The 12,697-nt window shown below is 51.7% G+C and overlaps 1 protein-coding gene across 1 annotated transcript; it reads right to left on the reverse strand.

The window, feature by feature from the left end:
- Positions 1 to 2,803: 2,803 nt before the first annotated feature.
- Positions 2,804 to 11,813, reverse strand: Ntsr2 (neurotensin receptor 2). The gene is made up of 4 exons (XM_070015273.1): positions 11,204 to 11,813; positions 6,322 to 6,589; positions 4,437 to 4,527; positions 2,804 to 3,338 (listed from the first exon to the last, which is right to left on the reverse strand). Exons 1-4 carry the CDS (start codon positions 11,807 to 11,809, stop codon positions 2,957 to 2,959), a joined length of 1,347 nt encoding a protein of 448 aa, XP_069871374.1. The 5' UTR covers positions 11,810 to 11,813; the 3' UTR covers positions 2,804 to 2,956.
- Between the last annotated feature and the right edge of the window lie 884 nt (positions 11,814 to 12,697).

The following is a 12,697-nucleotide window of genomic DNA, read 5'->3' on the forward strand; positions in this document are numbered from 1 at the left end:
ACAACCCGGAACCCTTCCAGCATTTTCAGGAAGGTCATGATGGAAGATGGAAATACTGCAAACAAGCAACATTTGTTCTTCAACAGGCTCTGGAATTCTCAAGGCAGGCTGTGTCAGGGGAGGGGCAGAGAGCTGGAAAGCAGTAGTCTGGGGCTCATTCCTCCCTCCTAGCTCCCCAGAGATTGGGTCAGTCACCAAGCACACATCAGAGTGTAGCAAACGCTTCTGAGCTCCAGTGATGTTGCCAGTCACTTCCTAGGTGACTAATAGCTCTTATTTCATTTCATGAACACAGGAACACTCAGAAGCAGCTATCACTGGGTTCAATCTCCTGAAGAAGAAACCAGAGCTCAGAGAGATTAAGTAACTTGTCTAAGATAACACAGCTTAGCAACTCTGTACGAGCTAGTCACGCCTGCAGGTATAATCACCTTGCCACAAACATTACAGCTTCTTCTTATTGTGAGCAGTTTATTTCCACTGAAGGCCATCTTAAGAGCTTTTTCTTTGTGTGTGTGTGTGTGTGTGTGTGTGTGTGTGTGTGTGTGTGTGTGTGTGTGTGTATGTGCTGGTTCTGGAGTTTGAACTTAGGGCTTGAGCATTGTTCCTGAGCTTTTGTGCTCAAGTTTAGTGCTCTGCCACTTGAGCCACAGCTCCATTTCTGGCTTTTTGGGTAGTTAATTGGAGATAAGAGTCTCACACACTTTTCTGCCTGGGCTGGCTCCAAACTGCGATCCTCAGATCTCAGCCTCCTGAGTAGCCAGGATCAGGGGTGTGAGCCACTAGCGCCTGGAAAGGGAAGGCACTTTATAGGAGCCCAGTTATCAGGTTGCTTATTGGAGGTGCTGGCTCTGAGTACACACCCCATAGTCTACATAGCATTGGAGGAGTCTGGACAACCCAACACTGGCATTTAGAAAGATCTGTTAATAAAGAAATTTGCTCCGTGCTTGCTAGCTCTGGCTTCAGTCTACAGACAGCTTTTATTTGTGGGAGGATTGCAAACCAAGGGTGCTCCTTGGTTTTCTTTCTCAGTCTACTGGCTGGGGCCAACTTCTCAGCTCCAAGGGGATTAGCATTTTAATGAACAAAACAGTTGGGAAGTTTGGTGCAGACTTTTAAAGTCTTTGGCGCACAGCGCAGAAGCTAGAATTGTGTGACTGCATTTGTCATTCACCGAGTACAACGCCCCAGTTTCTTCCTTTCTTTCTGAAACTGGAGGACACCCATTTCTTAACTGAGACCTTGGGCCTCTCGAATGCTGGTTCTTACCCCATAAAGCGGTGTCTCCCAGGAAAAGCAACCCGGCTTACTCAGAAGAGAGAGTTCAAGGGCTGAGCTGAACCCCCAGAAGATAGATTATTCCCTACTCCTGCACCTCAGAATGTGACTTTATTTGGAAATAGAGTTGTTACTAGATGACGTCATCCTGAAATGAAGGCTGTTAGCTAGGATAAGACACTGCAATGAAGGAAACTCATAAAAACAAAGAGGAGAAACATAAACGCACTCCACCATGGCACAATGGAGCAGAGACTGGAGTGAGGGAAAGGCACGGCTTACCCAGGAGACAAGTTGGAAGAGGAAGGATCTTTGAGCCCCTACACGAGCCATCACCTTCAGAGTCAGATTCGGAGCCTCTGGAATTGTGAGAGTAACTGGTGTTGTTTTAAGCAGTGCAGTGCATGTGGCTTAGTGGAAGCAGCCACAGGAACCTGACCCAGGTGAGCAGCACTTGCTCTGTCTTTCAGAGTCTGGCCAGAGCTCCCTAGAGTGGAAACGCAGACTGATGATGTCAGGGCCCTGAGACAGAGCTGGTGCAGTCAGTGGACACTTCCACTTCTTTTGGTCTTATCCAAACAAGCAGTCAGGCCAACTACCACACAACTACATAGACAGCTGAGACAGAATTATACTCAGCACTAAGGAGCCTATGATTGCCCTTTAAAATAATGATATCTAGGCTGGTAATACTAGCTACTCAGGAGGCTCAGATCTGATTGCAGTTCAACAGCAGGGCACCAGTAGCTTACACCTGTAATCCTAGCTACTCAGGAGGCTGAGATCTGAGGTTCACAGTTCAAAGCCAGCCTGGGCAGGAAAGTCTGTGAGACTCTTATCTCCAATAAACCACTAGAAAACCAGAAGTGGCACTGTGGCTCAAGCAGCAGAGTGCTTGCCTTGATTGAAGAGCTGAGAGAGAGCGCCCAGGCCCAGAGTTCAAGCCCCACAACTGACCAAAAAAAAATCTCAGCCTCCTGAGCACCGGCACCGGGCAGGCTTATGTTTGGAAGCCAGCCTGGGCAGAAAAATCCGTGAGACTTCCATCTCCAATCAACCACCAAGGGCCAGAAGTAGAGCTGTGGTTCAAGTGTGCCAACCTTGAACAAAAAGGCTAAGGGGCAGTGCTCATGCCCTGAGTTCAAGCCCCAGTACTGGCACAAGAAAAAAAAAAGAGAGGAGATTCTGTGCACTCTTTGGGGTTTGACATTGTCGGTTTTAGATATAGTACTGTTCCATCACTGCATGAATCCTTCAGATCATGGTTTTCCAACTAGTCCTCCTCTCTCCCTCCCTCCTTCCCTATTTCCAGCAATCACTATGCCACATTTCTCTAATTTTGACAGCTACTCTACAGAAAGCTCTTGGGGGCGCTAGGTATCGCACTAAACACCGCCCCCATATTTGGGCTGTCATTTAATTCTTAAAATCTAAATCCTGTGAACAGAAAACTCCAGAAGAGTGAGGAAGGCTTCCAGAGAAGCAGGGAAATGGCAGCAGTAATAACACCAAAACAACAACCTCAGCAAAGCAGCAAAGCAGCACGGGCTAAGGATTTATTGAATACTGGCTCTGCTCCAGGCACAGTGTGAATCACGTTGACCTTAAGCTATACTGAGAACTGGGTTCTAGTATTTAGCTCATTATGCAGATGAGAAACTGAGGCCTCAGGGAGTTATGTGGCTGGCCTGCAGGTGCTGGCTGTTAAGTGCGGCCCTGCGTTGCTGTGGTCCTGCTGGCTGCGCGGCTTGGCTGAGCCATCAGCTATGGAATAGCCAGTCCTCCTGCTGGCTTGCTTATTCTTGTATTTCATCCCCATCAGCGCCTTGGGGGTCTGCCCACCACCTGACGCTGCATCCATCAGGGTGAGGCTCTGGGCTTGTGGGGATAATGGCGTCATGGTGGGGTGTTTGCCACACAGGGACCTGAGGTCTTCCAGGAAGAGCTTCCTGAAGGAAGGGGACATGGCGTTGTACAGGAGGGGGGTCACCGCTGGGCTCACATAGAAGAGGGCGTTGGTCACCATGTAGAAGTAGTGATAGAAATCGTAGAGTGCGCTGGAAGAGAAACCCAGAGGCCTGGTTAGGGGACGGAGGCCTCCTTCCAGTGCCAGCCCCTCCTGCTGAAGAGTACCTCTCCTTCCGCAGGGAAGGAAGCAGGGGGAACTGAGCACACGCTCCTCCACCCCCCGCTGTGCTCGCCTGTGCTTTGCCACCCCTGGTGTGGTGCCAGCACAATGAACGGGACAATCAGGACTTCCATCCATGCCTCTGACATGCTGCTGGGTCAAAGAGAAGGTCAAAGTCTTAGGGGCTGGGCCTGTGGTTCATGCTGGGAATCTGGCTATCCTTGGGAAGTGGAGGGAGGAGAATCATCATCTAAGGCTGGACTGGGCAAAAGTGAGACCCTATCTGAAAAACAAACCAGAGCAAAAGGGCTGGGGTTGTGGATCAAACCTTGTGAGTCCAGACCCTGAGTTCAAACCCCAGTCTCTCTCTCTCTCTCTCTCTTGCACACACACACACACGTACACAGGGAAGTCTTCCTGAGAAGCCCTGCACCTTGTTGAGAGTTGCTCTGTGGTGCTAAGGGCTTGGAATGTGCATGCACACGAGAGTGCATGGGTGTGGAAGAGGCACCAGCTAGCTTCTGAGATGATGTCCTCGGAGGCCATGTGGGGCTCTCCTTGGTTGCATGCTTGGCTTCCTCTTATAATCCCAGGCCCAGTGGTTTCCAAACTGCAGAGAGAGGATTTTCTCTCCTCTATTTCAGAAAAGTGGGTGTATGTTTTTGGTCTCTGTTTAGGGGACTTTTTATTTGCTCACAGAGCTATGTCTTGTGACTTTCTTTTTCTCTCCTAATACCATGGTCCTTGCCTCATTCCCTAGCCTGGAGGCTTTTCTCCTTCTGGACATCAGGACACTCGTACCCCTGCTTGACTGACTTTCCAGAAGGCTCTCACTCATATGGCCTTACCATGTAGGGCGCTTTCTGACCATGCCCTGTTCCCCACCTTCCACGGGGAGATTCTGAGAGTGCAGAATGCACAGGACTAGCTGGACAGCAGGCCAGAGCTCCAGAGGACCTAGCAGTGGAGACCCCAGGCCCATCCCAATGGGCCCCTACCTGTGACCAGGGCTCCTCAGCACACTTACTCACTCCATCCATCATCAGAGACATAGCAGTACATGAGCCTGCGGGCATGGTACGGCATCCAGCAGATAACATACACGGCCACGATGGCTCCTGAGAGACAATGGGAGAGGAAGGGCATGATGACAGAGCAGACATATTCCTTCCTTCATCTCCAAGGGAGATGCCCCACATGGCAACAGCATATCCCTGGGACTTATTTCTGGAGCCAAAGGAGGTCAGGGCAGGGAACTTTGTTATCTCACAGATCCCTATCTGGGCTTCTTCTTTTTATTTATTTACTTGTTTTAGTGCAGGTTGTGGGGCTAAAACTCTGGGCCTGGGCCCTATCCTTCCCTAAGCTTTTTGCCCAAGGCTAGCAGTCCACCACTTGAGCCACAGCTCCACTTTCCTAAGCTTTTTCTTGAACCTTTCACTACTCAGTCTTCTAGGGGAAAGTCCATTTCAACCAGGTCCTGGACACAATGTATTTTCAGAATCATCAGCCAGCTACTGAGGTCTATTCATAGTTTGGGGAACAATACTTCCACCAGAATGACTAACCTCCTATCCAGCAGGATGTAAATGTCTGCCCTGCTTTGGACAGCTTCTCCTGCTGCACCTCTTCTGATGATTAAAGGCAGCACCATCCACCCAGCACACAAGTCACAAAGCAGAGTCTTCTTAATTTTCTATTCCCTCTTTTATCCTCCTTGTGTTTCTCCTCTCCATTTCTGCCCCAACCCCTACTGCTACTACTCCACAAGGATGGGGGTCTCCCCTCCACCAAACTCTAACAGCTGCCCTCTCCCCTGCCTCAACATGCCATTCCATTCTCTAGGCCAGTGTGGCTCCTGCAACAACATCCAACTCGCTGATGTTCCATAAGTAACTTGGTAGAACTGCAGAATTTTGTGCCCACTCCAGATCTACTGAGTCTGACTCTGAGTTGCGATGTGACAAACATCAAAGTCTGGAAACACTATTTGGCCCATCCTTCAAAGAGGACAAATCTCCTGTCACTCCAGGACACTGGCTCTTGCAGTGAAGCTGGACACCTTCCTGTGCTGGTGGTGTCCCTGTCAGTCACACTGCACTTAGATGGTACATCTCTGCCCATGCTCAGGACCTGACATGGCTGAGAGCACAGCTCTGTCTCTAAGCCAATACTCCCACAAGCTAGGGGCATAGCAGGTGCAGGGAGAGAGCCAACTTCCTGTGCTTTTTGCAGATACTCTTACAAGGCTAAATTGTCCCAGCTCCTTACAAAACAAGTAAGCAAACAGATGTGTGACGTAGGATGGGAAGGGGGAGTTGAGGGGAGCTAGCTGCAGGGACCCAGCTCCCCTGGGGTCCTCAGTTCAGGGTGGCAGTTCTTCACTGTAACTGCTCCTGGTTTCCATCCCCACACTTCAGCTTCCTGAGATGGGGCCAGGTCTCTGTGTGTACTGCTCCCTGAGGCAGATTGGGCCTTGGTGAACAGAATTCTACCCCTCACCCCCTGCCATTTTTTTTGTCGATTGTGAGGCTTGAAGTCAGGGCCTGGGTGCTGTCCATGAGCATTTTTTTGCTCAAGGCTAGCACTCTACGACTTGGAGCCACAGCTCCACTTCTGGTTTTTAGGTGGTTAATTGGAGATAAGAGTCTCATGGACTTTCCTGCCCAGTCTGGCTTTGAAGCATGATCCTCAGATCTCTGCCTCCTGGGTAGATAGGATGAGAGGTGTGAGCCACCACTCAAAGAATTCCCCTTCTTGCTTTAACTCTCTCACAAGCTGTGCAGGAAGTCTGTTGGTGGGTAGATAGCTCTCCAGGGGCATAGTGAAAAGGAGGCCTGAGAGGGGTCGTAACTTGCTAACAGTGCCTGGCTAGGGGCAGGGGAGGCAGTGGTTGTGACAGAGAACTTAACTGAGACCCCGGATGCTGTGCTGGAGGCGGTGGATCTGGCTGGCATCCTTGTGTCTCACCAGGCCGGCCTGGCCCCTCAGGGTCCTCCTCCACGTGAGGAAGCCCAGCAGACCCTCCTCACTCAGAAGCTCCAGGCGGCTTGGGATGGTGTTGCCAGGGGCTGAAGGTGAGGGCACCTGAGCGTAGAGGGCCATCAGGTGGCTTACGGTGACCCCATTCAGGAAAGCAGTTAGTGCCAGAGGGAGCACAAAGGATACCAGCACGCTCACCTGTGGAGGCAAGTCCAAGGGTCATGGTCTGGTCATTAGGCTGCTCCCCAGGCCCAGAATTTAGAGACAGAAGTGCCAGAAGATAAGGCTGTGGAGGATCTTAGAAAGGAGAGGATAAGACAAGTGAAGCATATTTGGGATTGGTTAGTAAGCACATCATCATTAAATCATAAAGGTTTCAGAATGGAAATAAACAGAAAAGACAAAGGGGAGGGAATGATATGTGGGAACACCCACATTAAAGAAAGTTTTTCTAAAAGATCAGGGCTGCTAGATCAAAGAAAGGCTGCCTGAGTGCCTGGAACAGTGGCTAGACAAATCCACACCAAGGCTCAACATTCAGCAGCCTGACAATCTTCAAGAAACAATTTGATGCTTTCTAAAAGGAACTAGAATAACATTGCCTTCTTAAACCAATGGCTGAAGGTAGGAAATAATGATTAATGCTACACAGTTTTGTGGGAAAAAACTATCTTAGAATTTTATACCCAGCCATAGTAGGCCAACATGAAGACTAAATAATTTCTGACCTGAAAATTCCTTTTATTTTTATTTTTTGGTGTATTTTTTGTTAGGTCTCAGGAGGCTACAAGAATATATTTCCTAGGTCACACATAGTGGCACATGGCTATAATCCCTGCTACTCAGGAAGTGGAGACAGGAGGATCTTGGTTTGAGAACAGCTTAGGCAAAAAGCTAAGAAGACTCTCATCTGAAAACAAAGCCAGGATGGTGGATATGCCACTTCTTTGTGGTGGAGAATGATGTAGAGGCTGGAGGGGCAGGCAGGATTTGTTACTAGACATCACAGGCCTTGGCTTTCTGGTGTGTGTGGGTGTGTGTTTGTGTGTTTCCAGAAATTGAACACAAGCCTTCCTATATACTAAGTAATTCTATACCTCTGAGGGACACCCCAGCCTTTGATATTTTTTAATTTAGGCAAAACAACTTTATTAAAGAATGTCCTATGTTTTAAAATGTTCAGTTTAAAAATTCTAAAATGTGGTCATGTGCTGGTGGCTCACACCTGTAATCTCAGTTATTCAGGAGGTTGAGATCTGAGACCCCAGTTTGAAGCTAGCCTAGGCAGTGAAATCTCCTTCAACTAACCAGCAACTAACTCTCATGTCCAATTAACTAGTGGAGGTGTGGTAGACCTCCAACCTTGAGCCAAGAAGCTAAGCAAGAGCATGAGGCCATGAGTTCAAGCCTCAATACTAACACAACACACGAAAGGATTGTAAAACATGTGATTTTGCTGGGTGCCAATGGCTCATGCCTGTAATCCTAGCTACTCAGGAGGCTGAGATCTGAGGATCATGGTTTGAAGCCAGTCTGGACAGGAAAGTGTATGAAAATCTTATCTCCAGATAACTATCATGAAGCCAGCGATGAAGCTGTGGCTCAAGTGGCAGACTGCTAGCATTGAGAAAGAAAAGCTTAGGGACACACCAAGCCATGAGTTCAAGCCCCAGGACTGGAGTGCTTTCTCTCTCTCTCTCTCTCTCTCTCTCTCTCTCTCTCTCTCTCTCTCTCTCTCTCTCTCTCTCTCTCTCTCTCTCTCTCATTCCATGTACTTGTTCAGGCTACAGGTCACATGTGAATTTCCTCTAAAATCCTCCCTGATATTGGATGTTTAGGTCTCCATTACATCTATGCAGAATCCCATTAAAACCCATGAAGCTGGATGTTCTGTCTAGCTTTGTACAGCAACAAAAATGACTAGCTTTTAATGATAGTAAACACTGCACTTGAAGTTGGTAGTTTTGTAGTAATACACCCTACTGTCCTGGTACCAGCAGCTTTCAGAAAATTCTTTCTTCCAATAGGTGTTTCTGGAGCTCAGCACCATCAGAATATTATAACTGCCAGATGCAAATCTACCAAAGGTTTCAAATACAAGTGAAAAAAAAAAACTGAGCAAAGCCAAGATCAGAAAATCGGACCCTTCTTTCTCAGGACGTTAACTTTACCATAGTTAAGATACTTCCTATTCACCAGGTGATGGTGGCTCACACCTGTAATGCTAGCTGCTCAGGAGACTGAGATCTGAAAATTGTGGTTCGAAGCCAGCTTTGGCAGAAAGGTCTGTGGGACTCTTATTTCCAATTAACCAGTAAAAAGTCAGAAGTGGAGTTGTGAATCAAGTGGTAGAGCACTAGCCTTGTGCACAAAAGCTAAAAGGCGGTACCCAGGCCTTTAGTTCAAGCCCCAGGACTGGCATGCATGTGCGCGCGCGCGCGCGCGCACACACACACACACACACACACACACAACAGGTACAGCTTTGGTTATAAAGTAACTCTGGGGAAAGTGAATATGATGGAAGAAGTTAAACTGAAAGCACTCACCTTTCCCCTCTGACAGCCATAGCTTAGAACTGTCCTTGCTGTCGACCCCGCTGAATCATCTCCCCTCCCCTTCCTCCTGAACAACTGTGCCCTGCAGTTTTGAAGAGAACCTGAGACCAAGGCCAGATCTGAGGCTGACATCCCTGGCAGGATACAGATGCAGTTGAGGCCTTGAAATCCTTCCAACTCAAGGGAAGCTTGCTCTCCCACCTTGCCTCCATTGCAGCTGCTGCGCTTCCACTTGCCCTTCCTGACTTCACTTCTGCCTCATATTTAAAGGCACCCTAGTTGTAAGGGAGGCATGCCATTTCCCCTCCATCCAGGCTGAAGGATACTTGGTTACCCATCACAGGCTTTCCTACTGAATAAAACCTGTTGGTCAGTAGAGTCTGTCTGTTCTTTTTCTTTTTTCTTTTTTTGTCAGTCATGGGTCTTGAACTCTGGGCCTGGGCGCTGTCCCTCAGCTCTTCAGCTCAAGGCGAGCGCTCTACCACTTGAGCTACACCGCCACTTCTGGCTTTTTCTACTTATGTGGTGCTGAGGAATCGAACCCAGAGCCTCATGCATGCAAGGCAAGCACTCTACCACCGAGCCACCTTTCCATCCCTTCTTTTTCTTTTCTTACAAAATGGAGTTTGAGGTTTTCAGGAGTGACACAGGGAGAGGAGAAGGAGGGAACGCGATGATGAGACAGGGAGCTGAGGCTGTTGGGAGCAGAGTAGGAAGAGGAAGTGGCAGGAGGGAAGGCAGAGAGGGAGGTTTCGAGGCAGCCATCCTGGTTCAGCACAGCCATACGTCCTTGTTCGGTGCTCCTGTGAGCAAGGCACTGTACTTGGCTGGGAAGAAAAGCTAGGGATAAACTCTCAGGGGGAGAGCGGGGAGAAGTGGAGGAAAGCAGGATGTTTGTGGGGACAGGCTTTTCTGTGCCCTGGGCACCGTCCCATGAACACATGACTTTCCAAAGGGTTGCTGTACCAAGTTCTTGCTGTGAAGACAAACCTGAGTGAGCAGACACCTTTTCCTGAGTCAGGGAGGGGAAGTGGATGGTCTCCTGGAAGCCAGGGAGCCCCTGACAGTGACCAGAATGCCCAGGCCTGCCCCGACACCCTTGCCCTAAACCCTTCTTTTTCCTCTGTCTTAGTTGTGTTTTTAATTCCTTACAAAGTTCGGAGCCCTGACTCAAACCCTCCCGCCTCTCCCCACCTCCACCATGGCTGCGTTCCTTAGTGTCAGAAATGGGGTCTGAAGTTCTTTTGAGAATAAATTAATTATAAACAAAGGTTCAAACTTAAAAAAAACTTCCCATCAGGCATTGGGGCTCCCGAGGGGGGAGTTCCCCATTTGCATTAAGCCAGGATGGCCAGGCTCCACCAAACGTGCTGGAAATGTGAACTCATGGCCTGTGAAAAGCAAGGCAGGGTGTGAGCCGTGTGAGATCCAGTCTGGGAAAGTAGCAGGATGCCGGACAGGCTGTTGCCACATACCTGTGCCGAGGTGAGGCTGGAGGAGGGATCTAGGAAGGGGAGCCAGGGCATATTCCTCCCTCTTCCCCCTCCCCGCTCCTTGGGCTGCTCTTGAGTCACCTGCTAGGAGTGGCCTCACAGGGCAGGGGGAGGGGGCTGCTGTTGCTACAGCCGAGTGGGACGGAGTAGCCTGCTTTCTCACAGGCCCACCAGCCAATTGGTACACAAACCCAGGAACATCTGAGCGCCAGTCCGGAAGAGAGGGGAAGAACACAGAGTCCGAGTTCATTCTGAATTCAGAGCTGGGCTCCTCTCCACGCTTCCTCCATGCTTAACTCCTTTCTAAACATCTTTGTAAGCCGGCCCCCAGTGGCTCACGCCTGTTATCCTAGCTACTCAGGAGGCTGAGATCTAAGGAGCCCGGTTCGAAGTCCGCTCTGTCAGGAAAGTCCTTGTGACTCTTATCACCCATTAACCAGCAAAACGCCACAAGCAGAGCTGTGGCTCAAGGGGACAGCGTTAGCCTTGAGCACAAAAGCTTGGGGACAGTGCCCAGGCCCTGAGTTCAAGACTCAGGAGCAGAACAACCACCTACCCACCCACCCACCCACCCACCCAACCAACCAACCCATCCATCCATCCATCCATCCATCCATCTATCTTGTCTGTCTGTCTGTCTGTCTCTATTAGTCTTCCTAAGAGGAGTAACAAGCCGTTTCCTGGAGGTCACAAATGTTGGAGTGGAGGCGGCCTTCCCCCCCCCCCCGGGGACCCCTGGGAGGGGAGGCCTCTCCTTTTACCTGGACGTACACCCGGAGCGCGGCGCGGCTCACCAGCACGGTGCAGACGCGCGAGGCGGGCTCGGGCTCCCCGCCGTGGGCCCGCGGCTCGTGCCTCTGCCCCACGAAGGCCGCCATGGGCAGGGCGAGGCCGAGCGAGGCGGCCCAGACCAGCGCCAGCAGGCGGCGGGAGCGGCGCGGCGTGAGCAGGCGGCGGGCGCGCAGGGGCGCGCACACGGCCAGGCAGCGCTCGGCGCTCAGGCCCGCCAGGCCGAGCACCGTGGCGCCGGCGCCCAGCTCGCGCGCCAGGTAGTAGCCGCGGCAGCCCAGGTCGCCCAAGGCCCAGGGGTCGTGGGCCCACACGACGCGGCAGAGCTCCACGGGCACGCCGACCAGCAGCAGCAGCAGCGCCGCCAGCGCCAGGCTGAGCACGTGCAGGCGCTGGCGCCCCGCGCGCCCCGCGCCCGCCTTCAGCACCACGCGCGCGGACAGCGCGTTGCCCGCCGCGCCCAGCGCCAGCACCAGCGCGTAGAGGCCGGTGAACAGCACCTGCGCCCAGGGCCGCGGCTCCGCGCCCAGCCCCGGGCTGCGGGGCGGCCTGGGCGGCCGCGGGCTCCCGGGCTCCATCCCGCTTCCGCGGCCCGCGCTTCCTCCCTCTCCCTCTCTGCCCGGAGCCCGGGCGAGCTGCCCGGTGCCACCTCCTCCTCCACCTCCTCACAGCGGGGAGGACCGGAGCCCAGCCTGCCAGCGGCTGTCACGCGGCTCCGCCGTGGTGCCTGGAGAACCGTGGTTCATGGTGGGAAGGGGTCGTGGGGCTTGAACTCGGGGCCTGGGCGCTGCCCCGAGCTTTCTCCGCTCAAGGCGAGCCGCTCTACCACTTGGGGCCCATCTCCACGTGGGGCTTTTTGCTGATCCATTGGAGATAAGAGTCTTCTGGACTTTTCCTGTGCCTGCTGGCTTTGAACTACAGTCTTCGGCTCTCAGTCTCCTGAGTAGCGAGGATGACAGGTGTGAGCCACCAGCGCCTGGCTTGGAGGATTTCCTTTTGCTTTAACTTCTTGCAAACGACGTTTGCCACTTTAAAATATTGCCTCCCCTCTGGAATTTCTGTGCAGATTAACGGAAGAAACTTGGCGTGCAAGCTCCTGCTATGCAGCAGCACACATGGGCCTGCATGGAGCTTCGGGCTGTGGGCTATTTCTGTGTGCAGTCTGGAGACCTGAGGAAGACTCTGCCAGGCGTCAGCCCTTTGCCGGCATCAAGGGTCTGGCGGTCTGGCTGTGTCCTGCTACACTAAGCCTCAGGGACACGTTGGTCGCTGATAGGTGCACGCTCGCTGTTCTAGGAGATGTCTGACTCTCGCCAGGCAGGAGGGAATGAGAGGTGTGTTTAGTTTGTCTTAAAACGCTTCCTTTGCTAAGCTCATGTGCACCACCACAGCTTTAGAACTGGAAGGCCCTCTAGAGGCCTCGTCCTCCTTCCTGAGGACACCCAGTGATTATTGGGGTCCAAAGT

This window comes from Dipodomys merriami, unplaced genomic scaffold (genome assembly GCF_024711535.1).
Source record: "Dipodomys merriami isolate MVZ:Mamm:240054 unplaced genomic scaffold, mDipMer1.0.p SCAF_110, whole genome shotgun sequence".
Classification (NCBI taxonomy): Eukaryota; Metazoa; Chordata; class Mammalia; order Rodentia; family Heteromyidae; genus Dipodomys; species Dipodomys merriami.